General features: G+C 51.2%; 1 protein-coding gene across 7 annotated transcripts in view; it reads right to left on the bottom strand.

Moving 5' to 3' along the window:
* The window catches only part of SCN5A (sodium voltage-gated channel alpha subunit 5), a gene marked incomplete at both ends in the record, with an annotated part of 71,214 nt that overhangs the window by 1,589 nt on the left and 41,946 nt on the right, over positions 1 to 27,679 (bottom strand). For 2 of the 7 annotated variants that reach the window (XM_084246553.1, XM_084246552.1), the window contains 11 exons: positions 2,658 to 2,928; positions 4,323 to 4,423; positions 5,062 to 5,203; positions 5,821 to 5,874; positions 7,996 to 8,277; positions 10,004 to 10,126; positions 11,768 to 11,941; positions 19,233 to 19,387; positions 19,899 to 20,019; positions 22,640 to 22,801; positions 24,125 to 24,550. In XM_084246553.1, coding sequence (XP_084102679.1) covers positions 2,658 to 2,928; positions 4,323 to 4,423; positions 5,062 to 5,203; positions 5,821 to 5,874; positions 7,996 to 8,277; positions 10,004 to 10,126; positions 11,768 to 11,941; positions 19,233 to 19,387; positions 19,899 to 20,019; positions 22,640 to 22,801; positions 24,125 to 24,550 — 2,011 coding nt within the window. The remainder of the gene's footprint in view (positions 1 to 2,657; positions 2,929 to 4,322; positions 4,424 to 5,061; positions 5,204 to 5,820; positions 5,875 to 7,995; positions 8,278 to 10,003; positions 10,127 to 11,767; positions 11,942 to 19,232; positions 19,388 to 19,898; positions 20,020 to 22,639; positions 22,802 to 24,124; positions 24,551 to 27,679) is intronic. The other 5 variants (XM_084246557.1, XM_084246554.1, XM_084246555.1 and 2 more) reach the window with 5 other exon arrangements.

The following is a 27,679-nucleotide window of genomic DNA, read 5'->3' as shown; positions in this document are numbered from 1 at the left end:
CTTGCTCAACGACTCAGTGGCCCAGCTTGGACCAGAACTTAGTTAGGCCTTTTAGCTTCTTGTGAGTCAGTGTGGTCCGAGGATTAGAAGTCATATCAGAAACACAGAAACTTAACTCCACCCCAGACCACTGTGTTTTAACAAGCTCAGATGGCTCACACGTACACTGGCGTGTGAAAAGCCCTGGCCTGGGGTGGGCATGCTCCCGCACACCGTGCTGTCTGCCACTCCACAGCCCCTCTGAGATTGTTCCTATCATTCTCCCAACCCTTCCTGCATCTGGGGCTTCCCCACCTTGGACTCTACTGACTACCTGGGTTTGAAATTTTAAGTAGCAGGGATATAAAGAATGAAACAGATTTGCCTCATATTGGCCTAAGGGAGCTTTCTAGACTCCTCAGATAATAATGGTGGCACTGACTGACATGCATCCAGTGCTTACTGCCAATAGGCAACTGGGTCCTTCCAGTCATTCTAGGAGGTAAGTTGATGCCATTGACCTCCTTTTCTGGAACAGACCCAGGATGCCACCTGGTCAGTGAGAAGCTGGGATTTGACTCAGACACTGTGGCTCCAAGTTGCCCTGTTAACCATGCCTCCTTGGTGCCACCAAGCACCAGGACTAATGGGGGTTCCCAAGGTATAGGCTGCACCTCCTGAAGCCTCTGGGACAGTCCCTCAGCAGCTACACTCCTGTTGCAGGCACCCTGAATCCTCTAATGCTCTCCCCATTCTCACTAGGCACGCTCTTGCCCTCGCTCTCCTTGGGACCCCCCAGAGCATTTCCTGACCCCATTTCCAGCTCCTCCCCACTGCCATTCTGCAGCCACAGCAACCTGGGCTTAGTCTCCAAGTTTCCCTCTGAATTTGCCCAAGGAGGCTGGAGATGTACATGTGGAGAGATGAAAGTCAGTCACCCCCAGGCAGAGTCCCGTGGGGGGCAGGGACAAGAGTTTGAGCTCTGAGCACAAGTGGGAGAAGAATAAAATATTGCTATAAATTTATCTTTGAAATTAAAGCCCTTTTGTTTCAAGAGACAGCAACTGAGAAAGTGAAAAGAAAATTCACAGAATGGGTGAAAATATTTGCAAGTCATGTATCTGCTAAGGGACTGGTATCCAGAATATATAAAGAACTCTTACTATTCAATAATAAAAACATCAGTAAGCCAATCAAAAAACAAGCCTAAGATTTGACTAGCTATTTCTCTAAGTCTTTTTTTTTTATATGTATACTAAGGAAAATGACCGATAAGCACTTGAAAAGATGTTTCAACATCTTAGTCATCAGGGAAATGCAAACCAAAACCTCAGTGAGATATCACTTCCTCCCCACTACAGTGGCTATAATAAAAAAAAAAATTACAGAGAAATAACAAGTGTTAGTGAGGATGTGAGGTAATTGGAACTCTCTGCACTGATGATGGAAATGTAAAATGGTACAGCCACTTTGGAAGACAGTTTGGCAGTCCCTCAAAATCTTAGATTAGTGGTTGCCAGGGGCTGTTTCTTTTGGGGGTGAGGAGAATATTCTAATATTAGATAGTGGTGAGGTTTGCACAGCTCTGTAAATACACTAAAAATGACTAAATTGTACACTTCAAAGGGTGGATTTTATGGCATGTGAATTATATCTTAATAAAACTGTTACCAAAAAAGACTTTGGGCTTGGAGATCAAATGGACATGGGTGCATGCTAAGGTCTGAGTGTTGGGGTCCTCCCAAGGATGGTGGTATTAGGAGGTGGGACATTTGGGAGATGCCTACGTCATGAGGCTGGAACCCTTGGGAATGGTATCAGTCCCTTGTAAAAGCAGCTCTAGAAAGACCCTTAGTCAGTCGCGCTACTGTATGAGGACACAGCCAGAGATGCTGGCTATGGACCAAGAAGAGGATAGTTATCAGAATATACAGCCAGGCTGGTGACTTAATCTTGGACTACTAGCACCCAGAACTGTGAGAAATAAATTTGTGTTCTTTATAGTTATCCCAAATACCCAGTTTGGTATTTCATTATAGCAGCCCAAGGAGACTAAGTGGGAATCCTGACTGTTGCTAGTTATATGACCTCCCTGCCTCAGGGCTGTCTTTGTGAGGCTGACTTCATGTGTTGGGTGATATTCTGAAGGAGTATGCCACACACCTTGATGACTAGACTCCAGAATTTTCCATTTCAAGGATAACTTTGATGCTGAGGGCCACCTGTCTCTCTCTCATCCCTGGCCATTCACCTCGTCCTGAGTGAGCCTATTCCTCCTGTGCCTCAGGGAGTAGGCCTCCACTAGGGAGGGCAAGAAAACCCTCCTCTTCCCAGATTTACCCCTGAAGCTCTCCAAGTGGTCAGAGAGCATGTTTCAGGGACCCCTGGAGGGTGCTGCCAGAAAGGGGTGCTGTTTTCTGCAGGGTTGGCCCTTTTGGTCTGAGTGGGTCTTCCCAGATAGGGTCTCTCTGGAGGGATGTGTGTGTGTGTGTGTGTGTGTGTGTGTGTGTGTGTGTGTGAGAGAGAGAGAGAGAGAGAGAGAGAGAGAGCGCTCACGCGCAAAGGGAAAGGTGAGGAATGCAGAGAGAATGGATGAAGGGGCCTAGTGCAGTTAAGTACTGACCCAAGACTGTCTGGCCTGGGAAGGGGATCTCCGTCCACCCAACATGCACACCTACCCACAATGGAGAGGATGACGACCACGAAGTCGAAGATGTTCCAGCTGTTGGTAAAGTAGTAGTGGCGCAGGGCAGCCATCTTGACGATGCACTCGCCTGTGAAGATGGCGACGAAGAGCAGGTTGATCTTGGCCAAGATGTTGACTTTCTCAGGGCTCTGGTCGTCCGTCTCCACCATCATGGTCACCATGTTCAAGCAGATGAGAAACATGATGGTGACATCGAAGGCTTGCTTGGTCACAATGTCGAATATGAAGCCCTGGTACTTGTTCTGAAAGGAGGGGCAAAGAATGGACTCAGCAGGCGTTTCAGACAGGCAAGCAAGGTCCCTGGAGCTGCCGAGAGGCTGAGGCCACCTCATCTTCCTACTCCACCTTGTAGACAATTGTGAGAGGAGGAAGTCACAGAGAATGCAATACCCTGGCCCTCCTGCTGAGAAGTTCCCTGTGCTGTAGGGTCTAGCCCAGGCTCCCGCTTTCCTGAGGCCTTTTTTTTTTTTTTTTTTAATAGAGGCATGCTTTATTTATTTGTTTTGCTGGTTTGTTTGTTTGTTTTGTTTATACATGCACTGGGTACAGTCAGAAGCATGGGAGGGCGAGAGAATTCACCAGAGCCAGAGCGGGGAGCAGAGCAGGCAGAAGGACCGAAGGACACTGCTGAGGGGAGCAGCGGGCGGCAGGAGAGGTCTGCGCACCATGTGGGACCCTCGCCGGCGGCCGGGGAGCAGCCGGGGTTGGAACCGGCGCCGCAGAGGCCGCGGGCAGCTTCGCAACCCAGCGCTCAACCACTGCGCCACCGGGGAGGCCCTCCTGAGGCCTTCTTGATGGATCTTCAGGAAGGGGTTTATCCTCCCCTGAGCTACCTTAGCACCTTTTGTTCTCACTGTCTGACGGCCCAAGGTCAAGCTTAGTAATTTTATCAGCTCTCAGATTAGCAGATTTTCTCCACTATTTTTACGGAATTGATTTTATTTATTCTACTAACTATATGTATGTGTCTTTAATTGTAAACCAGCCCACGTAATTTTGGAGAAGAGATAAGATTTATAAATAAGTGCAAACACACACAACTAACCTAGAATAGAGCATGGTGAATGGGAACAAGTCAGAAGGAAATGATGACTTAGATTAAAACCTGGGACTACCACTTACTAGGATTTTGGTTATGTCACCTAATTACTTTGAGTACTTCCGCCAACCCTGCTCTGACACACACACACACAAACACACAATTTTTGGAGAATGTTTTGACAGGGTCAAAGAAATCATTCTATTCGTGGACCTAGCACCCCCTGTACCCCCACCACCTTAACCTACCAGCTACAGCCCCAACTGCTGAGGGGGGTTGCAAGGATGAGGCTATGAATGGGGGTGGAGGAAGCCTGTACCCTTGCAGGGGAGACGAGGCTCACACAGAGGCAGGTGGGTTGAGTGGGAGGTGAGTGTCCTGTGTCCACCGCCTTCTCATGCCTTCCTCACTGTTCACGAGCCCCAGACCTTCATGTGTGGTCATGCACCTGAGGGTGTCCCTTCTTCCCTGGGCCAGCTGAGGCCCCAGGTGAAAGACTGTGAGGAAGCCCTGATAGCTGACTGTATGGTGGTGGTGGCTTCCTAAGATCCCCCAGGAGATCTTCTCTACTCCCAACAAATCAGGAGCCTGTCTCACCAGGGGACGTGGGATGGGCTTCTGGGGCTTCTTGGAGCCCAGCTTCTTCATGGCGTTGTAGTACTTCTTCTGCTCCTCCGTCATGAAGATGTCCTGGCCCCCTAAGTGCAGAGAGACAGTCCCAACCTCATTTTAGGGTTCTTAGAGGCTCCAGCATAGAGAGAACAGGGATCTTTCTCGCCTACTTGATGAGGGCAAGAAAGATAAGCCAACCCCTTACTTCCTCTCCCCGTGGAGATGAGTATGCTGCTGATCCTGCATCAGAGTCCTCACTAACCTCTTCCAGGATCTCTGTCTCCCTTCATCTTGATATTTCTCTGGCTTTGTACCCTGCAAATGCCCACAAGCCATTCCCTCTCCTTTCCAGCTCAGCAGCCTGGACAGTCTCTCTGCCCTTTGTTTTGCCCTTCGCCCAATCCTGACCTGCTGATGGAGCCCCGCCCACTGGCCCTGATCATGGACCAGAACAGTCCCAACCTGCACCCAGCTTCTCTCTGGGGCCTTATCTCTCAGGCAGACTAAGGCGGGCATGGGGCCTCTTGTTGAAGCCGCTTAGTACACGCTTATAGACCTAGGTCTGTTACATCACGATGCACCCCCTCTCCCACCCCATTCTAGCAGGAGCAAGAAGAGGACCATTTCCAACAGGGAAGGCAAAATGGGGCCAGGAGCCAGAACGGCCCCCAGTCTGAGGGCACCCAGCCTGCCTTGCCCACCCAGGTGGGGGCCTGGGCTCTACTTATCTTTTTCTTCTGTTGGTTGAAGTTATCAATGATGACGCCGATGAAAAGGTTCAGGGTAAAGAAAGAACCGAAGATGATGAAAACGACGAAGTAGATGTACATGTAGAGGTTGTACTCCCACTGGGGCTGCTCTTCATACTAAGGGGGAATCAGACAGGCGGATAGACAGCAGGAGGGAGGGGCAGGCTGGGGGTGTCACTGCATTCAAAGGAGGGTCACCAGCTTAGGGGTGTGTGACTGTGTGTGCAGGTGAGTTTCGAGCAGGCTGGGGAGGTGGGGCCGGAGTTGAGAAGAGAGGATGTGGCAGGGAGGGGAGCGCTTGGCTGGGCTGGGGCTGCACTCTGCCCCTGGGCCTTTTGCAACTTTGGAGGCCTCTGGGAATACTCAGTCTTCAGAGAACTGAAGAGTGATTGGGTGGCACACAGGATAAAGAAGAAACTTGATTTGTATCTATAGAGATATAGAAATATATAGAGATATAGATATGGAAGCTACAGAGCTTCCACCCCACCCTCCTGGGATAGACTGCAGATCAGGACATGATAACAAATATAATTTGGAAGATGTTGGTTTTGAGACTCTCTGGGAGAGCATGCAACCCCGCCCCAGGGCCGGAGCCAGAGAGGCTCAACTCCCAGTGGACTAAGACAGCTTGCCCCCTGGGACACATCTGAGATGGGACAAAGACTCTCGGTGGCCAAGCCGCAGGAGTCTCTGTGCCTGCGTTGGTGAGCGACACCAGTGTGGCAACCTACCCCCCTGGAGTCCACAGCCGCGTACATGATATCCATCCAGCCTTTGAATGTTGCCTGCAAGGAAAGGATATGTGTAAGAACACCACTGAACGTCTTGCTTGAGCCACTTGGGGCAACTCTGGGCAACCTCGAGGTGGCCTGGAAAGAGCCTCTGGAGGAAGCAGGCTGCCCGCCTACCCCTTCAGCCGGTCCAAATGGCTGAGCTCTCAGGGAAAGGCCTTCCTGTTGAGCCCAGCAGACACCCCAGGGTGTCATGCCGGGGTGCAGGGAATAAGCTTTTTTGATGCTGGCCAAGACTGCTGAGGCCTGCCTCTCAGATCCAGTCACTTCAGAATCTAAAGAACACAGATCCAACCACAGGCGCCAGGGACAGAGAGGTGGGCTCTGGGCTGAGCGTTTGGGTGAACAGAGTGCTGACCTAGTCCACCTTGTCACGCCCCTTATGGCACCTTGTGGTTTCTGCCACAGCCTTTCAAAGGAAGTCCCTGATGAATCCCAACCTTCCCATAAGGCAGTCCTTCAGCCATTGTGTTGGTGAGAGGCTAACAAAGGCTTTCCAGAAGAGAACAAAGCCCTGATTGTTGTGTTTGCCAATTTCTCTGTGTAAATACTCTCACCACGGACAATTTGAAATTGCCAATGCATGCTATTGAACACAGTCGGGAAGAGATGCATGGGAGATGCAGTATAGAATTTCCATTTGTTGTACTGAACAAATATAGTAACTTCAAGCACTGATGTTAATAAATGGCAGTGGTGAGTTCTGAGTACTTACTGCTTTTCTTTTAATATTAGTGAGCTAAACTTAAGCTTAAAATCTAATATTTAATAATGACCATGTTTAACAACAAGCTTGCAAAATATCTGCAAATAGTATAATCGTCAGGTCTTGTAAGCTACACCACAGAGAGGGAGGCTGAAAGAGAAGGGCCTTGGTGCCTGATTCATTATTTGCCTGGATCTGGGCTGTGACAGATTCAGAAAGTGCCCAAGCGACATGCTTGGTACTGACACCACTGCCCAGTGGCTCTCACTTGTGTCCCAGACAAAATCCAGTCTGCCCTGAGCTTTCTTTTAGGGTAAAAGCTTGATCACACAAACTTTCATGTCTGAGAGTTCTTATAAGGCAGGCTGGGCACATTAGGGAAACTGAGGCTGCTCAGAGGAGGCAAGCAAGCTACTTCAGCTCCCTGTGCTACAAGACCCTCAATGACAAAGAAAGACCTGGAAATAATTTGGTAACTGCTGAAGACCACGCAAGGTTGATCCGCGACTGAATTCTTTCTAGAACTGTGTGTTTGTCTCTGGACCAGCAAGCTCCTCCCAATTTACAAAGGGAGCCTTACATTCTGAGTTCTGACATTTAAAGGTACAGTGACTCAGTTTGGTTCTAATCCTGTTCTCCACCAGGTATGGGGGGGCGGGAGTCTTTGGAGAAAGCTGGGGCATAAGAGGTGGTTGGAAGGTGACTGGATAAGCAGTGAGTTTTCAAGTGAGAGTATGCTAGCTTTTCTTCTGCCTTTGGGTCTAGAGGAGTATGGGTTTAAGATTGGGATAGCAAGAAAAGCAAGCTGTAGCTTTACGCATGAAGGGTCTGTTTGCATTTCTGTTGTCAAGGCTGTTCATAGGTGATTTTATGGTGAGTATTGTAATCTTGGAAGCCCCTGTCCTTGCACATCAATGAAAACTTGGAAGGATTGAGCAGGGTGTGTGTTTAGTCACACATCTTGTGCATCAGAGGTGGAAGTAAATAAATTCCTTTAAGTGACATTAGAGATATCTTTTATGACAGAGGGGTGATCTGAGTCATAATTTTGGCAACAATTCAGACCCTGGGTGTCGATGGCCTTTAGTATTTTAGCCTATGCCATCATACTGCTAAGGCGACAGTGTGAAGACAGTGTGAAGAGGTGAGCTGGGGAGTAGGCTGTGTGGCAGACTGTATTCCCACACCATGCACCTTGGAGAATGGCATCTGCTCTAGGATGGACAGTCTAGGGACTTTTCTGGGGGGTCAGGAAGTCCCTGGAGAATCTTTGCCCTCCTTTGGGCAGCGCCACCTCACTGTAGAGACCCAATATGTCCCCTTGACCACCGACTGCCCATACTGAGGGTGAAGGTGCCCGAGACGGGGGAGCCAAAGGGAGGAAGGAGCCCCTCCTCACTGGGACTTACCACCTGCAGGAGGGCCAGGTACCCGGCCCCCACGTTGTCAAAGTTGACTTTCACCTTGGTCCAGTACAGCTCGCCAGTCACATTGAAGGACTCACAGTCGCTCTTGTTGTTCACAAAGGTGTAGTTCAAGGGCAGGTCTCCTTCAGTCTGGTTGATGCACCTCCCAAACTTCCCCGCGAAGAGGTTCACGCCCATGATGCTGAAGATCAGCCAGAAGATGAGGCAGACCAGAAGGACGTTCATGATGGACGGGATGGCGCCCACCAGCGCATTGACCACCACCTCAAATGGATAGAGAAGAGGCCCAGGTCCTGTGGCATCCAGAGCATATACCCTTTTTGAGGACCACCCCCCAGCTACCGAACTCCTTGGCTACAGGTTCTGGTGGGGTCTGGAGTGCACCCTGAGGTCGTGGGCTGAGAGGAACACTTCTTGTCCCCAAGGAAGGGCACCCCATGACTCCCCTGGTGGGGAGCAAGAGGACACACACACACTTTTTTCTTGGCTTCCTAAGATCTAAGGAAATTCCAGAACACATTCCTTCCCCTCCTGGCCCTGCTCTGAATCTCTGATCGTCAAGCTTAGTTTTCTGTGGGGTCTCTGCTGCTTGGGTATGCCAGAGACATGCCTAGGAAAGGACTCTGGGGGTGTATTCCCTGAGTTAAGTTTCTGGTTTATGTTGGGCTCCTGCTACTGGAATGAGGGGTTGCCCTCCCCCAGACCAGACCCAGGGGCATTGGGCAGTATGTGGACCGGTGCCTGGCAGTTCCCCAGTGCTCCGGTGAGAGCGAGCTGGGAGTGCACATGGTGGGGGTGGTTCTCTGATGCCACAGAGTCTCGACCTCACACTTTATCTAAACTCCCAGCAGCTGGAAAATGCATGTGGGGTCCTCCACCCCACAAAGTACTGTGAGCCAGAAGGCTGCATAGACTGGAGGTGGAGCTGCTGAGGTGCTGCACAGTGTGACCCAGAGGGCCCAGTAGCTGGCACATGAAAATAAGAGGGGTCCCTGTTCCCCAGCAGGGGTGCTGAACTCAGGATCAGGGTGGGAGACCCAGCAGAGGCATGGCTGGTATCTAACCTGTCACCCACATTCTGGAATCAATTGTCCCTTGCTCCCCAAGAAACATTTAGCTTAGGCTGGGTTATTAACTTGCAGATGGTTTCCTACTGGGAAAAAGTGATTTGTGTCTCCATGAATTGGGAGTGTGGGCAAAGCTCAAAACCATCAACCAAATGGGGGCTGTGTGATGGTGCCTGCTGGGTGCGTGAGGGGCACACGGATGTGTCTGTGAAGCCACAATAGAACTGGGCACACTTTGTGAAAGACACATACAACGAAAGTCATAACTGTACACACACACACACACACACACACGTTTGTTTGCTTGTCATGTATTATGAGTAATGTTTTTTCTTGGTGAGCTTCTAAGTTTGTCTTACATATGCACATTCTTTGGTAAAATTTGGCGACTTGAAAAATGCAGTTAGAAAATAGAGCAAAAGAGTTTTCTAAGTAAATGCAAACTGATACCTGATGGTGAGAACACAGCTTGCTCCTTCCTTGCTCCCTCCATCCTATCACAACCCTTCTGCCCCCTGCAGACAGAGGGAAGGGGCCTGTGCTGCTAGGGGGCAGGGGGTGCAGACGGGCTCATGGAGAGTCAGGGCATGCCCAGAGATGAGGCCCGCAGGAGAGCAGAGCAGAGGAGCCCCCAGGCCAGCAGAGCTGGGCTGCCGTTAAGACCCTCCCCGGCCCCTGCCTGTCTGCTGCCTGACGCTCTCCTGTCCTCATGGAGGACACAGCCTTGGCGAGGGGTCTCACAGTTCTCTGTCCTCCTGGTGCCTCCAGGCCCCGCCTCGCCCCTCCTGGAGATTCTACACCTTTCTCTCGCGAAGGCAGGGGCCACGGTCCCAGCGACACGGTCCGGGCTGCTCGGTCAGCAAGCTGAGTCTTGGGATTAACCTCCTCCCCCTGCCCCCAGAGAGGCGGCCTCCCCCCCTTACCCTCATGCCCTCAAATCGTGACAGGGCTCGCAGGGGTCGGAGTGCGCGCAAGGTCCGCAGCGACTTGATGGGGCCCATCTCGGCAAAGCCCAGGGTGTTGGCCACGAGGCTGATCAGGGAGACCTGTGGAAGGCAAGGCGGGGTGGGGTCTGGGGACAGCTCTGGGGGTGGGGGGCAGGGCTCCTGGTCCGCCCGGGCCAGGGCTGGGCACCGGAGCAGCAGGCTGTCCCCACGTCCAGTCTATTTCTCTCAGCTGGATGGTCTCACGGGCTGTTGCGCATGGTCTCAGACTTCTCGGGGCAAAGGAGACTTGGGGGTGGGGGTTAGGGCATAAGTGTGTCTTGGCTTTTATTCGTTTAGGGAGCTGCTAAGTGCACAGCACAGATATGCCCTGTCATGGCCCCCCTAACACGAGGACTGCAAAGGCTCTATCCCTCGTACGCAGACGAGAAAACAGTTCTGAAACCACCGGGCTAGTGTGGAGAAGCAGAGACTTCAGGCCCGGGCACTCGGTCCCCATGCGCATTGCTTGTGTCTTCCTCGTGGGCCGGCCCATCGCCTTGCCCAAGGAAGCCTCTTCTGGAAAGAGACGACTGGCCTGGGTTAAGCATGAAGTGACAGACACGCTGGGGCACCTTCCCAAACTGGGCTTTGCAACATTTCCTCATCTTCAAAGAAGGGAGGCGCAGGTGGACATTCTGCCCCTATGGGAGCCCCCGGCTCCACCCCAACTGGGGCGTTTACACACCACAGGCTTTACCCTTCGAAAGCTCTATCGGCCTCTAGTCCCTTCTTACTTCACTGCTGGCCAGTGTTCACAGGCTGGAAATAGCCTCTCGCCTGACCTCCGTCATCACTGATCCCACCCCTGCCCGCTGGCAGCCTGGGGGTGGTGAGGGGCCACGGGCAGGTCTGTGATTCCTACAGCCTCCTCCCAGGCTGGGAAACACCCGATAGGAGGGGGCTGGGCAGGGGAGCTTAGAGGAGGAAGCTCTGGGGTCTTGGGACTTAATGCTGTCTCCTCTCCCCAAAGGATCCAACCTCCTACCCAGGCACCCCCCTGGGCATATGCTGGGCAGGTAAGCCTGCCGGATACCTGGACCCCACAGTCAGTGTTCACGGCTTTCTCACTCCACAACACTTGCCTCCTCCCCCAAGTGGTTCCTTCTACCTGTGCCAGAAGAACCTCTCCTGCCTGTCCAGGATCCCTCCCCCAGCCCTGCCCCCTCTGGCTTCTGGCTCACTCTGTCCCCTGCCCAGACAGCCCCCTCCTCTGTGCGGGCCAGGAGGCTCTGACCTGGATGTCTGTGTGGTAGGCCTGATAGACACTACCCAGCACGCTGTGGTGAGAGCTGTAGGACAGGCTTGTCTGCTCTCCCCATTTCTGGCCACCCCGAGAGGGTGAACCCCCTCCCCGCCCTGGCTCACACCCCTGTCTGGACTGCCCTCGACTGTCCCCCTTGATGAATCTAGTCTCCCCCAGAAGTCTGGGGGCTCCTCAGGCAGTGCATAGGTCTTGCTCTGCTGCGCTCTCTCCTCAAATTACAGGTTCTGATGGGAGGGACCCCAAGGACAGGACTGGGGTCTCTCCCTCATGGCCCTGCCTCTGGCCTCCTTCCCCTCTGCCTGCTCCACACCGGCTGAGCACCTCCACACTAGCCTGCTCACTCCCAGCCGCCCTGTTCTTTCTGTCTGTCTCTCTGCCTCGGCTCCTCTTGCACGGGGGCCGGGTCTCCCCTCTTCCTTCCGGGCGCGCACACTCACGTCCACGATGAGGAAGTCCAGCCAGCACCAGGCATTGGTGAAGTAGTTCTTGAAGCCGTAGGCCACCCACTTGAGCAGCATCTCCAGCACGAAGACATACGTGAACATCTTGTCGGCATATTCCAGCAGAACCCTGATGGTCTTCCGCTCCTCCAGGTAGATGTCCTCGAAGGCCTGCAGACCGGGCCAGACAAGATGGCCGTGACGTCCTGCCCACCGCCAGTCCCACCCTGCATGAGGCTTCATCTCTCATGGTAAGGCCGCCCAGGAGGGCAGGACAGAGGTGAGACGCGACCTGCAGGGGAGTCCTCCCTGCTCAGTGCTGGACCGTGCCAGTCCATCATCCACCCGGGACCACAGTCCACTCTGCAGGAAACGTGTACATGCTGTGGGCCGTGACGTGACCTCACGTGGTGTGTGGACAGTTGGGCAGAATGCGTGCGGAGGATGCCTCTTCCTTCACATGGAAAAGTGTGTCCTGGGTGAGTGCATCTTTAAGGCCTAACACTTGCTGAGCCCCCATTTTAACCCGGGAAGAAAGTGAACCAGCTCAGCACAATATCACACCTTTCCCCCTCACTCTCTCTGTACTTTTACCTACTTCTCACAGGAAACGATACTGGCTTCCTATTATAATCAGTAAAAATTGCTCTTTACAACAAATGTATTTTAATGAAAACAATGAGAGCTGATCTGAAGCAAGCTAGAACATCCCCGAGGCTGAAGGCAGCTTGCAGATATGAGATTTAGGGGAGACAGCACTCCATAAAACCCAAGCCTTTGCAATCCTCAGAATCTAGGAGGCAACGTTTCTAAAATGCCACAAGTTATGAGTCCTTTTTCCACCTCCTCATTCCTGCCTCAACCCACATTCCTGAACCAACCCAGGAACTCCCATGGCTCCCAGCTGCCGGGATCCGCCTCCGCCTCTGACTTCACCTGCTCCTCTCAAGTCACTGCCCTCGGTCCAGAGTGCTCCGAGGCTCCCAGTCTAGGCAACTGAACACGTCACGCGGGCCCCAGGGGCTGCCTCCCCCGGCTCTCTGGGGCTCCCTGTCTGACTGCAGGGCCCCTGTGAGCTACCTGCTCCGGGTCAGCAGAGGGGATACATAGGGCCGAGGCAGATCTATGGCCGCTCTGGCTGGTGTAGATGCGGCAACAGGATAATTCAAGTCCCAAAGGGGGATAAAGTGTGGGTGCATTTCCCCCCAATCATTAAAATGTGTGCTTCTTATAAAAATTAAATAACATAAGCATTATAGAAAAGAGAGTAAAAGGCACCTCCAATTTCACGACACTACAGCAACCCTCCACTAACATTTGGGTGAACTTCCTTTTCGGCGCTCACCATTTATACATGTGAGTGTGAGGTTTTATAAGACACACTAAATATTTTGCACTGAAAAGTTTTCCACTAAACAGTCTCGTAGGCATGTACCTACTCATTAACGCGACCACATCTATCCATCATTCTTTTGCAAAGGCTGCATCATCTTGTATTGTTTACATCTATACTGTTTCTCTGGCCAACAACCCTACTAATGAACATTCTAGTGGTTTCCATTGTAGAAACGACATGGTCATGAACAGTCTGTCTGATTTTCTGTTGGGGAGAAGTTTCTAGAATTGGGGTGCCAGGTCAAAGGTGTACTTTGGGAAGAGGCCCTCCTAGAGAGGCACCAATTGACACTCCCTCCACTGGGCACTCCTCCCACGCTGGCTGTGTTTCTCCATTGTCACTGTTCCCAGACTAATGAATGAAAATTGTATTTTGTTACATTTTAATGTATTAGTCGTGCTGCTGGCATGGTTTCCTTGGATATTTGTAATGTTCCTTTTGTGAATGTTTGTTCACCTCCTTTGCCTGCTTTTGTTTACTTGAGTGGTTTATTTGGGGACATTAACTCTTTGTGTAACACACTTTATCCTAGTTGTGTGCCTTTTGTTTACCTTTGCTCACCATACTGAAGTTCTACGCTGCATTTTCATTTATTGTAATGTGCTATAATTATATCATTTATTATGATCTTCATCTAGTAAAACCTTTTTGAATTCATGTTATGAAAGCTCTTGCCTCCCCTAAGGCTAGAAATGAATTCTTTGTTACCTTTGTGATTTCATTATTTAATATTACCCATAAAATATCTAATAGATTTTGGTAAAGAGCAAATATTCATTTTAATAACTTGCAGAGTATCTTGTCAACTGTCCCATCACCTTAATAAAGAATGTACTTCAAGTCCATGGATTGGAATAGACTACATTTCCACGTTTGTTTGTTTTTAGAGAAGTCTGTGCCTTTGCTGGTCAGGCTATTGAGGGGGCTGAAGTGAGAGCGGTGGGTGGCCCCAGTGCCTGGCTGGCCATGTTTGACAGGCTGGTAGGTGATGGAGAACTCGCCAAGTAGTGGCCAGTTATCTCAGGCTTCATCTCTATGTTTAAATTTATTTCAGATTTCTCTATGTGGTTCTACTGCTGTCTGTTTCCAAGTTAGTAATCCTATGGATTTTTCAGGCCATTTTTTAAGTTATTTTCAAACTAAATTTCAGCAATGTTTTGTCAAATTGCTTCAAAAATGTTGGAAATTTACTGTTGTTGCTTTGAATTTACTGTTTTAGGAGCTAATACAGAGTCTTCCTATCCAAGACCAAAGTCTGCTTATAGTATATATTTGTCTTCTTTTACACTCTTTGGCAAAGTCTCATAGTTTTCTTCATGCATCTCACACATTTCATAGTATATTTATTCCCATTTATTTTATGCTTACAGTGTGCCTGGCTTGTAAGAAATATTTGGGAAAATGTTGTTCACAATTAATTGGTTTCTGTTAGTATGAAACAATGACGGCAACAATTCTTTTATATTTATTTTACAATTGGTAATATAATGTTTTCAATAGGCTTTAAATTTTTTCTAGACAACCATTATGTTTCTATTTATTTCTGTTACATTGAACACTTATTTCATGTTTGACTGTATTAACTGCAATTCTTCTATTTTCTAATTTTTACACTATATGTTTACTTTTCTTGATTAATCACACTAGCCAGGCCTTCAGACTATTATTAAAGAATGAACAAAGTCTCATTAAATCATCCTTTTCTTATTCCTGACTTTAATGAAAATGTTTCAAGTACTTTACTACCATGATGAAAACAAAAATTAATTTGAGAGTAGTTTTTTTCCATTAAATTAAGTAAATAAATTTTATTCCTAGTCCTGGTGCAGCGGTTGAGCACTGGGTTGCGAAGCTGCCCGCGGCCTCTGCAGCGCCTGTTCGATCCCCGGCTGCTCCCCGGCCACCGGAGGAGGGTCCCACATGGCGCGCAGACCTCTCCTGCTGCACCCGCTGCTCCCCTCAGCAGTGTACTTCGTCAGTCTGCCTGTTCTGTTCCCCGCTCTGGCTCTGGTGAATTCTCTCACCCTCCCACGCTTCTGACTGTGCCCAGTGCTTGTACAGATAAATAAATAAATAAATAAATAAATCTTAAAAAAAAAAATTTATTCCTAGTCTTAAAAGTCAGGTGGTTTTTTTTTTTTTTAAAAGATTGATTGATTTTTTTGTGGGACCCTCGCCGGTGGCCGAACTGGCGCCGCAGAGGCTGCGGGCAGCCTTGCAACCCAGCGTTCAACCGCTGCACCACCAGGGGAGGCCCTTAAAGATTTATTTATACAAGCACTGGGTACAGTCGGAAGTGCAGGCGGGTGAGAGAATTCATGCGCCATGTGGGACCCTCGCTGGTTGCGGGGGATCGAACCGGCGCTGCAGAGACTGCGGACAGATTTGCAGCCCAGCGCTCAACCACTGTGCCACTGGGGAGGCCCTTAAAAGTCAGTTTTAAAACTCTAGTTTAAAAATCAGGCATTCATTGAGAGAATTGTGTGGTTTATCTTTTCTGTCCTATTCACATAGATTTCCTAATATGGCACCATTCTGACATTTTGCATTATGCCTATAATATATACAATCTTTTAAGTGTTTTTTCTGGATCTTATTTGAACGTATTTTAAGATTTTTTGCACTCCGATAAACAAGGAATATGAAAATTAGTGTATGGTTTTCCTTTTGGTGTTGAGCTTTATTTTAAAATATCAGTTTTACTATATTTTCTTTATTATTTTTCCTGTTTCCTTAATTATTTGTTATTATATTTCTAATTTCTTGAGTAAAATGTTTATTTACATTCTTTCTATTTAATTATAAACATATTTTCTTTTTAAAGATTTATTTATTTATGTATACAAGAACTGGGGTTCAAGCCAGAGGTGTGGGGGGGTGAGAGGATTCACCAGAGACAGAACAGGGAGCAGAACAGGCAGACAGACCAAAGACACTGCTGAGGGAAGCAGCGGGTGAGGCAGGAGAGGTCTGCTGCGCCATGTGGGCAGCTCCCTGCCCGGGGATGGAACTTGTGCTGCAGTGGCTGCGGATAGCTTCATAGGTTGCATCTTAACCCCTTGCGCCACCAGAGAGGCCCTAATTATAAACATGTTTAAGTTCATGAATTTTTCTGTTATTATAGCTTTGGTTAGATTTCACATATAGTATTTTTAATAATCTTCTTTTCTAGTTTTTTTTTTTTTTAAACCCCAGTCAGTCTTTACCTCTATTTTTCTTTCTTATTTTTCTAGATCTCAGGTGGACAGAATTGGTTGGATCATAATTTTTGTTATACAACCCACTATCCTCTTTGGTCCATAAGTGGTCTCTTTATCTACTCACTTATTTATATGATGAAACCCATGAACCTACAACCGAATTATATTTTGTTTAATCAAAAGTTTCTTTAAGAATGACTTATATTTCTAAGTATTTGTTTTCAGCCTTTCCATTTTTGTTATTTCTAATGGTTTCCTTATCTTAAGATAGGCTTAGTACTTGTCACATAGGGTTACTGTGAGAATTTATTCAATGAGTTAATATTTGTAAAATATTTACAGTATTGTCTGGGACATAGTAGGTGCTATTTACAGTGCTATTATTTTTACAGTATTATTATTTTACAGTACTGTTATTTTTACTATCATTATGTTGCATTAAATTTATTGACTATATTTTTAGATATCTCATTGTGCCTTATTCTTTCTATTTAATTTGTCAGGAACTAGTGTGTGGCAAAATCTCGCTGTGCAATTGCACTATTGCCACTTTTTCTACTTTTTCCCATGATTTTGGCTTCATGTAAGTGCTATCGATTCCCAAATGATTATATTCATAATAGTTATATTTTTGTTGTCAGAGTTTGCATTTGCCTTGGATATTATCTCACTTTTATTTTTTTATTATTATTTTTTTAATAGAGGCATGTTTTATTTATTTATTTGTTTGTTTGTTTGTTTTGTTTATACATGCACTGGGTACAGTCAGAAGCGCGGGAGGGTGAATTCACCAGAGCCAGAGCGGGGAGCAGAGCAGGCAGAAGGACCCAAGTACACTGCTGAGGGGAGCAGCGGGCGGCAGGAGAGATCTGAGCGCCATGTGGGACCCTCCGGGGAGCAGCCAGGGATCGAACCGGCACTGACGAGGCCGCGGGCAGCTTCGCAAGCCAGCGCTCAACCGCTGCGCCACCGGGGAGGCCCTATTATCTCACTTTTAATATTTGATTCACAATGTTTCAGATGTGTCATTTAACACATAGCTGAAGTTTTACTTTTTTTTGTTTTGTAAAAATCCATCCAGAATCCTTTTCTTTTAAAAGATGAATTTTATCCAGTTACATTTATTATTAACAACAGGTTTAATATTGCCTCTGTCACATTATTTTGCTCCCTGATTTAATGCTTCCTTGTTCCTTCTTTTTTCTCTTATCTGTTGCTGTAAGATTTGTTTTCTTTTAAAAAATTTCCTTTCAGCAATTTGGAAGGGATAAATAGTCTGCTTTCTGTTAAACAAGCTTATAACTTTAAATAACACACTCAGATTTCTCTTTCTCAATATATCATTGATGTGTGTTTTTTTTAACAGTGCTTGGCTGCCTACCCTGATTAGAGTCACCATTTGCTTGCCAAAACTCCTCCTCACTTATGCCAGGCTGAGCTTTTCCTCCACAGCCCAGACTAAATGGCTCAGGCTGCCCTTGTTTGTGGCTGTTTAAAAACAAAACTCGTTAACATATTGTCAAATCATCCTTCTCTGAAGCCTACAGAGATTTTGCTCTAGCTGCCAATGGTAAGACAGAATGCAGGCTGCATGTGATGGCTCCAGGCCCACTCTGGAACAGGGAGGGCCTGAACTGGGTGGGATGGGAGCCTCAGAGGTTTAGAAGTGACAGCCACAATGTCTCCCTGCACAGGACACAACATGGGGTGGAGGCACACTGCCGATTCTAAAGTGCCCTGCGCTCCCTTTCTGGGCTCCAAAGAATTTCGTGACTTGCTCATCCATGGGGCTAGCACCTCCCCAATGATTATCAGATGTTGGCTCCCCTGGGCCAGGGAAGTTTCTGTTTCTTCTGCTTTCTGCATCTCCTCTCTCCCTGTTTACCAGAACCTTCCAGAATCCTCTCTAGGGCTGTTCCATGTCCTCGTAGAAAGGCACTGACAGATCAGAGTAGGGTGTTTGGGAGCCAGGTAGGGCCTCCCTGGAGGGCCTCACTGAGCCTCCTGACGTCAACAACCTTCCCTATCCTCCATTGTCCAGCTCCATCTGCTTCCTCCAGGGAGACTCCCTAATGGCTCCAGATTCTCCTGATTGCCCATCACTCTGAGTCATCTGCTCCATTCTGGCTCAGAGCACTCTCTTGAGCTGATCTCTGACTATCCCAAGCTGCTGGATCTGGTTTCCCGAACTAGACTGAAGGTCCTGAGACCAAGCCTATAGACACCCTTCATGGCCCCCCCACTGCTAGATATAAGATTAAAAAAAAACTTATTGAACAAATCGGAGATCAAAGACAAAGGACTCTGGAATCCAAGTGCCAGGGTGCAAATGGCACATCTGCTGCTTGGAAGGGGTGGGACCTTAGGCAAGTTGCTTAATGTTTCCACAAAGGGTTGTTGGGGGATTAAATGTGATAATGTGTGAAATGCATAGCTTGTCCTCTGGCCCTAGAAGACAAGGAATAAGTGGAGCTGCCACTGTTCTAACAGCACCAATGTCAATGGCACTGAAATGGCCTGATGGAATGCCCAATGCTGGGTGCAGGTGGGTGTATCCCCAGAACTCAGGTGCAGGAAGTTGGTGACCTGTGACCTCTGCCAGCTGTGTCCTGTGATCTGGTACAATAAATTCCCTTTCAGGGAACAAGGGGGGCAGCACAGATGATCTCAGTAAACTGTCCTATTCTGACCTCTGCCTGGGCTGTGGGTGCTGAGAGTTTGTGAGTCGATCCCTATTCTGGAGGCCTGGGGGAGGGTATTTTCAGCAGAGGTTCTGCCCCAGTTTCTGGCCTGATGTTCTAGCTGGAGACCTCCTTTCCCCGCTTCCCCGCTTCGTCTGTCCCTCCCTGCATCCCCAGGCGGGTACCAGTGCTCCACTGCTGAGCAGGATCATGAAGATGATGAATGTCTCGAACCAGCTGTGCTCCACGATGCGGTAGCAGGTCTTGCGCAGCCGCCACCACACCTTCCCTGGGGACTGTGTGGTGTCCACATTACAGCAGGGGCAGCGCCGGACACAGCCTAGAGGGGAAGGTGTGGGTTCAAGTCCATCTCAGGGCCTGTGAATACCCACGCCTGATGGCAGGAGGATGAAGGAATGACTGAGAGATTGCAATGGGGTAACGAACAGGTCTACATGGTGAGTGGGGCCGTGTGAGGGTGGGGAAGGGGAGAACTGGGGGGTGCAGCAGGTGCTCCTGGAGAGGCTGGATGGACCAGGCAACTGGGCACCTAATGAGTGGGTGAAAAACCTGGCAAGTCTATGCAGGGTTGAGGCAGGGGCTGGAATGGGCTTTAGCACATTCTTTGCTCATCTGACCCACAGCTGCCTGGGCCAGCGCACTATGAGCAGATACACCATGATCTATGTCATGGGCAGGTGGAGGAGTCCCCAGAGTTATGAGGGGTGGGGAGAGAGGGCAGATGTACAGGTAAGAGTAGGTGTGACATGACCTTGTGTCCCAAGGGCTGCTGGTCCTCCTGCCCCTCTGGTTGGGGCTGAGGCTGGGGCAAAGGGTGGCCTGGGCAGTACCTTCGGTGAAGCAGTCCTCTGGATCCTTGACATCCTCGCCCAGGTCAGGGATCTGCTCCAGCAGGTCAGCAGTATTGGTCATGTCTGCTGTGCTTCCCTCCGAGTAACTGTCTTCGTGGGTCTGTAGGCAGGGCCGTGGGATGGGGTGGGCGGAAGCATGAGTGTGGGCCATGCAGCATCCTCCAACCTTGTACCCAGAGGCTGGGGGAGCCTGGCGCTCCCTGGAGGGAGGTGCCAGACTATTCTCTATCATACACCCTGGGAACCTGAGCCTATGGTGGGTGAGAACCTGCCACAGAGCCCATCTAGGGCCAAACAGGACTGAGAGAAGCTGGCATCTCAGGATGCCTATGTCTGATTCTAGACTCCTAGACTCCTGGCCTGCTGGCATCTAGGGTGAGGATGCAGGTGTCGGGGTTCAGGGAAAACACTGGGTATGGGGAATGCATCCAGTTGGGAACAAAACAGACATGGGGCAGCAACACAGACACACACTGGTACAGGAACACACAGCAGGAGCTCAGTACACACAGGCATGCCACACCCAGAGCAGTCAGGACCACCACTATGGGTGTGCAGACACTAGGTCAGACATGCACAGAACCAGCCAGCCACCCAGCCTATGCATCTCACCCAATTTGAACGGGTGCTGCTCAGCGCCTGAAGAGTGACAGGTGCTAGAACCTTCCCTGTTTAGCCATGCAGGTTCTGTTCCCTGACTTGGATAGCCTGAGTTTAGAGAGGTGTGTGTGTGCAGTGTGCCCTTGTGAGCATGTGCAGCCTGTGTGTAGGCGTGCTGGAGTGGCCACAGGTGCTCTGCCCAGTTCCCCTCTGTCCTGCAGCGCACACATCCCCTGCCTCTGTGATCACTGGTGCCTCACTGGCCCCTGTTCTCTAGAACACTGTCTTCTGCCAGGGAGTTGCCTGGAAAGGGCTCAGGGGGTTCAACCCAAGTCAGGGGTGGCTGACACCCATTGACTGACTGATGTAGGAACACAAGGGCCAGTCCCTGGCTGTGGGTCGCAGCAACGCTGTGGTGCAGTTCACACTTCAGAGCACCCCTTGGAATGAGGCTGAGGTTGGAGTTTAGCAACCACGCTTGTCAGAGCTGCCTTCTTCGCCTCGGTCAGCTTCTCTTACTTCTTTGTCTCTCCTGAGAACACTCAATAGAGCATGTGCACAGAAATTGATCCCAGGCCCTATTTCGAGGAGCCCAGCCTGAAGATGGATGTAGAGTAGAGGGTGCTGTGCGGGAAGGACAGTCTCCACTGGCCTCAGATCACACCTAAGCCCCCAGCTCGGCCGGCTGCAGTGCTCAGGCTGCACTTACAGACAAGATGCTTTGAGCGCAGGTGCTCGGAGTCCACGCCCTGCCTCCACTGCCAAAGCTGCCTTCTCTCCTGCTCCTTCCACGACTCTTTCACTGCATCTCAAAGTCCACTTTAATGTCACGGTTTGTGGTAGGGAAGGGCTGGATTCTGGTGGGAGAAGCGCTCCTGGGTGCAGGCTGGGGCTGTGACCCAAGGGGTGAGGATTTGCCTTTCGTGGACCTGCCATCTTGAGGGCTTGTTCCCTCCTCTGCCAGCCTCGCTGTGAGGAGCGGAGCTGGGAAGCCTCCAGCTGGAATTCTTCATGCTGCTTTTCTTTTCAGATCTGGGTGCTGTCTAGGATACGCCATGTGTCACGTGGGAGGACAAGTTCTCAGGATCACACTGCAGGTGGAGGGGGGGATTGTTCCCCCAGGAAAGCCCCAGCCCACCTCTCGCTCCCTTTTATAGTCTCACTGTGAACTGACTTGAAGACAGGAAGAAATGACCAGACTTGTTCAAAGCCCAATATTCTGGCACGACAGTCCCTTCTTCTCCGCGACTTCCTCTGTCCCTTCCGTGTCTTCCTGTCCCCACATGCCTGCAGGTCTCAGCCCTTCAGGGGAAGAAGTGGGACCTGGACTGTTGGGACGAGGACTCCCCTGGCCCTTGTGCTTCAAAACTGGCCGTGTTAGCAAAGCTTCCACAGGCACCTCCTTTGAGAACGGGTCCCTTGGAGCAAGTCTCAACTGCTGCACTAGGACACGCAGGGCCGATGCGGGACAGTGGCCCCTGAGCAGCGTCTGAACACACGACCTCCCCTCCGCGCCGCTGGGAGTGAGCAGGGCGCAGTGTAGTTAACACACTGGCAGGGGTTGCAAACTCGCATGCAGGAAGCCAGGCAGGCAGGATCTGTGGCAAACCCGGGAGTTCCTGCCTGTGTGCAGAGGAGGTCAAGGAGCCAGTCTCCAGCAGGCAGATTTCTGACTTTTCCAAGAGAAGCCAGAGATGCAGATTTTTTTTTAACCTCAAAACTGCCAGGTTTAAATGCTGGTGGCTAATTCACAGTAAAACCCAGTGTGGACAAACAAACCCCAACAGTAGGCTGGGTGGGTCTCCCTTCTAAGGCCTCTGCTTTAGTTCAGGTGAGAAGCAGCTATTGGCCAATGTGCCAAGAACTTGTTCTCAGAGCTCCCAGAAGTCCTCTGGGATGGGGTGACACAAAAGGGACAAACATTTACCAAGCAGGAACAAAACCTGGGGACCCAGCGAGGAGAGGTGCACAGCTGGAGGTGAGACGGTGTTAGTCCTGGTCGAGTTAGCAGGGTCTGTCTGACTATTTCCAGAACTTCCTATGACTTTGGGCTGCAGGCCCTCCCTCCCCTGTCAGGACAGGGTTGCCCACAGCCTTGTCTGTAGATGAAAGTGTGTTACCTCACTGCACCCTGGGGCCGGGGACTCCACTTTGCGCTGCTGTTGCCAGTCTGCCTGAGCCGCACTGGCCTCGCCCTCGGAGGAAGCGGTCTCTGACACCTGGCTCGAGGCCCCGGGCTCCGGGAGGGCCTCTGGGCCACTGGACACAGGTTGGGATTCCTGCTGAAGAGACCCCAAATCCATGAGCTCCCTGGCCAGTGGGTCTCCAGGGCTCCGACTCTGTGGGCTTCAGGCCCCGACCATGCACCGAGGCACGGCCCTGGCCTCTCTATGAGGCCTGGTCTCACTGAAGACCCCCGCACTCAGGGCCGGCTGGGAGGTCCAGGCAAAGGGTCTGGAACCAGACAGAGCTTGGCATAAATCTCTTGCACTTCCTGCTCCCTGGAAGGGTGCAGCTGGCCGTGACGCCCAGCTCCCCAATGCTGACAACTTCACTTAGGGAGGATGTGTTGATATTCCCCATGAGTTCCCATGGCACTTCAGCTCTCCTGCACCAGTGCACACACAGCACACACACACACATGCACCCTAGGGAACCAGAGTTAGTGGGCTCAAGAGAAGGAAAGGAGAAGGCAAAGAAGGAGTGGCTAGAATTCCATTTCTGCCCTGCCAGCATCCTGGAGATGACTGGAAGCTGTGGTCCTGGCTATGCCAACAGGCCTCCCAACTGACACTGTCTGATTCCAAGGGTCGAAGCTGGCCTCTGGATCCACAGGGAAGCAGGAGAACATGGAATCTTGCCTGGAACCTCAGATCAAATTGCACGCATGGGGAGCAGCTGGTCTCCAGCCAGCTCCACCTAGGGAGGCCCAGAGGAAGCGGCCAGGATGGACCCGACTAAACAGGGAGAACCTAAAGACCGAAGAGCCCAGCGCAGGCCCACTGTGAGTGTGCGAGGGGGGCACTGTCTCTTTTGTCCAGACTCTGGTCCTAAGTGTTAAAAATAACAGGTTGGGAGATAAGATAGTGCTGTCTCTGACACCTGTCATCTTAGGGATACTTATTTTTAAATCTCAGAGTTAGCCCTGGACTTGGGAGGAGGGGAAGGGGCAGCAGGAAGGTCAGGAGACTTACACCTCTCTCACGAAGGCATTAGCCCTTGTTAGTCCCGGAGGGGGACGGAGATCAGGATGGGCTCTGGGGTCCGGGGCCCTGGCTCTGTCTTAGACTATGAGGAACTCCTAGCCAGTTTCTCCTTCTACGCCTCAGTGTCCCTTTTCCTGTAGTCGGGGAAATGAATGATGGATAAGCCCCTCCCAAGAACCCCTCCTGAGCTGGGAGGGGAGGGAAGGTTGACACTGGTGTCAGGATTCCTCTACAAGGCTGACTGTTGGGGGACAGCCTGTCTTCTGCCTGCACCCCACTCCTGCTGGGGCAGCTCCCCCTGGAAGGGCAGCTGCTCTGTGTGAGGCTGGGTCTCCTTGGCAGCAGAGGCCTGGCCCTGTCCAAGTGGCGGCTGCACACACACGGTGGTGGGGGGCTCACCTGCTTGCTGGTCTCCTCCTCCTCCTCATCATCATCTTGGTCATCCGTGTCTGACTCAGCCACGGCAATGGGCACGCACATGGGCTCCGGGTCCCCGGGGGTGCCCTGGCCTGGCCGCTGTCCTTCTTCAAACCGGGTCTCCTTGCGGGCTGGAGGTGCCTTCTCTGTTTCAGCGGGCGGTGGGGAGCTGGAGGTGGCAATGCAGCTGGGCAGCTGGCCACGGGGGGCGAGGGCCGCGGGCTTCGGGGGCCGCCGCTGCAGGAGTCCACAGCAGAAGTCCCAGGTGGTCCGCTTGACGAAGCGCAAGCCCCTCTGGATGCGGGCCAGGGCCAGCTGGAGGTTGTTCATCTCCCCGTCCTCGTCAGGGGCTGTGAGGTTGTCTGCGCTGAAGGAGCTGAGCAGCAAAGCCAGGAAGAGGTTCAGGACCTGTGGAGGCAAGGGGCCAGGCTCACCAGGGCAGGCGCCACGCTATGGGCACACAGCCTTGGCCTTGGGGAAACTGAGGCCCATGGGCCTGAATGACTGCCAAGCAATTCCAAGCTTGACCCCAGGGCCCTGGCCCTCATCCTAAGTCCCCATTTGGTTTGACTCCAAACCAACGGAAGAAAGGGGAGACAAAGTTTTAATTCCTCTTCCCAATCATTCAGTCCCAGGTCTCTTATGTTTTGGTCCAGGTTTGATGGGTGAACCCTGGGTTCACCTAATGTCAAAGCCTGTAGATGGGGCCTTGCTGGCTTGGGAGCAAGGGGGCAGTGAAGCCGGAGTAAGGCGGAACACAGCCTAGAGTTTCTGCAGCGTTGCCTCTGCTCTGTTGGCAGAAAAGGGACCGTGACGTGCCTCTCAGCTCCCACGGAAGCTGGCTGTGAAGCTGTGAAGCTGAGCTCTTGCTGTGAGGCACACGCTACCTGTGTCCCCAGGTCTGACAACGCTTCCCAGCTGAGGGGCTTGGGGAACAGAGCAGAGAAGGGGGATATGGTGGGAAAAGAGGCCAGGAGGGCACAGGTAACTCTTGAAAACCAGGAGTTTACTGTAGGGTTAGGCCAAGGAGAGGGGACAGTGTGTAGGGTGCATGGTGAGGGGTGCTTGGATGGGTGCCGTGTGGGACCAGCCAACCGGGAGTGGAGGGCCTGGGGCCTGGGGCCAGAGCTGGCCATTATGCTGTGGGGAGTCATGGGAGGTGCCAGAGATGTGGGACTTAATGCTTGATTCGGGGCTACAGATGAGACCCCTTAAGGTGGATTTACATAACCACTCTGCCTTCAGATGGTTCTAGGCTGCTGCTTGCTGTTAAAACATCCTGTAAGTGTAAAGTTTTAGCTTCTGTTAAAAAAGAGAACTCGGCTGAGTGATGAGGGGCTGAGCTGGGGCCACTGCCCGGCCTTGAGGAGGGTGAATGAAGATGGCCCTGGGCATGATACAAACTGCGGGCCAGAGTGGCTCAGAGCTCCTCCCCGGCCAGAGGCACAGCCTCCCCAGCACCTTGGGCTTGGTGTCCTCTTCCTCCCACCCTTACCCCTAGAAGGGAGTTCAGCCGAACTCCCCGAAAGCAGGCTGGGTCAGAAGGTGGGCCCGCAGCTCTCCCTGGAAATACACTCTGAGCCCCCTGCTCTGGCTTCTCAGACTCCCACGACACGCCTGTCAGGAAGCTGACAAGAAACGGTGGGTAAGGTCAGAGCACAGGCTTCAGAACATGCCACGGATTTAAAAAGTAACAGATTCATGGGGACAGAGTGGAAAGGTTAAGAGGGAGGATCTCCCCTGCTGTCTCTGTGGAATGAGGGTCACTTGGGACATCTGGAAGCCTTTTTTTGGCTATCACTGGGGTGCTGTGGGGGGGCATGTGATGTGATTCAGAGCTGATGTCTCTACTGACCCTGGCCTGGCCCCTGGTCTCTGTTCACACCGGCCCAGATCTAGCCTGTCTCTGTTCCCAGTTGCCCTCCTTAGATCCTCCCCCATAACCCTCACCCATCCTGGCCCCACATCCCCTGACCTCCAGGTATCTGGGCACCAGGCTGGGGGCAAAACAGGAGGGTATCTGGGCACCCTCATCCACCCACACAGGACACTGGGGCCTCCCTCGTCTCCCGCCTCAGAAGTTTGGCTCCTTCCAGTGCTTTCCCCGTCAATCATGCTGCTGCTCCCCAGCCCTTGCCTGATCATCACTTCCCATTTCAATGGCAATCTTGCTTCCACCCACGCCAGGCAGCGGCCCAATTCCTGAGGCGGCAAGGGAGGGGGCCGTGTGGGCCGCGTTAGCTTCCCTCCTCCAGCAGCCTCTAATCTTCTCATCCCCAGGCAGATCCGCTCGGAAATCGCAGGGCTGTGTGTGTGAGGGCAGCTCAGCCTCGCCCTGGACAGTGGAGAGCTGGGCATGCCTGCTTCCTCTCGGAACACCCAGAGCCCTGGGGCTGGGCCAGCAGCGGAGGGAGGCTCCGTCCCGAGGGGCAGCCAGTTTGAAGAGATGGGAGGGGAGCTGCCGGGCCAGCCAAGAGCTGGGTTTTGCCAGCACTGGGCACCGATGCTCTGCTTCCTTTCAGGACTCCAGCTGTGTGGCCTGAGGGAGACGGATCCCAATTTGGCCTGGCTGCTCTGGTCTGGGTAAGGCACGTGGGAGGAGAAAGCAGGCAGGCTTGGGGAAGGGCTCTGGAATCTGCCGCCCACAGTACTTGTGCACCTAAAGTCCCTCCTTGAGCTGATGTGAGCCTGTGCTGCCCATGCCAGGCCACACAGGTGTGATGTCTGAGCATGTGTGGGCCACCTGCGTACCCTTGAAGACTCATGTCCACAGTGGACACTGGCTTTTGCCTAAACCATTGACATGCCTCAACCTTAACGCTTCTGAAGTTCCCTCCTCTGGCATTTAGATTTTTGGTGTTTTTCAGCTCCAGAATTCCCTGTGTCGTAAAGACACACGGCAAGATGCACCTGCCTTAACACAGAGATGTGCCATGGGAGCAAAGGTCAAGGCCCCTCACAACAGGACAGCAGAGGCTCACCATACACCCAGGGTGACATGTGAGGCTCCTGAGGGCCCCATCTCACCTGAAACACCACCGGCTGTCAGGTGTGGCACCTGCCTTCACCTGTGTTTTGCTCACCCTGTTCTTTCTTTCCCTAACTTTACATGTCTATTAAGTCAGCGCCAAATCCTCCTCCAGGAAGCTTTCCTTGATTTCTCCAGCTGGAGGTGATCAGAAACTGCAGGATTCTCCTTAATGGCTCTGACAATTCTGACCAGTTTGAGAATCATTTCAGGCCTTTTTGAACCCCCACCTTCCTGTTCTCTGAAGCTGGTGAGTAATGTCAGGACCATATTTACCTCTGGAGGCCCAATAGCGTCTGGCACAATATTTTATATGCAACAAGGAGTTCAGCAAATAATTGTTATGCAGAATGTGACAATTAATTCACAGTGAATGATTAGTGAAATAATGGGAATACGAGTAAATGAATAAATTAATGAATACAGAATATAAAGAATAAACAGGAAACTACATGGGTGAATGAGTGAGCAAATGAAAAGTGATGTTAATGGATGAATAGGTCAATGAA

The sequence above is a fragment of the Talpa europaea genome (assembly GCF_964194135.1).
Source record: "Talpa europaea genome assembly, chromosome: 11".
Classification (NCBI taxonomy): Eukaryota; Metazoa; Chordata; class Mammalia; order Eulipotyphla; family Talpidae; genus Talpa; species Talpa europaea.
This window is presented reverse-complemented; position numbering and strand designations above follow the sequence as displayed.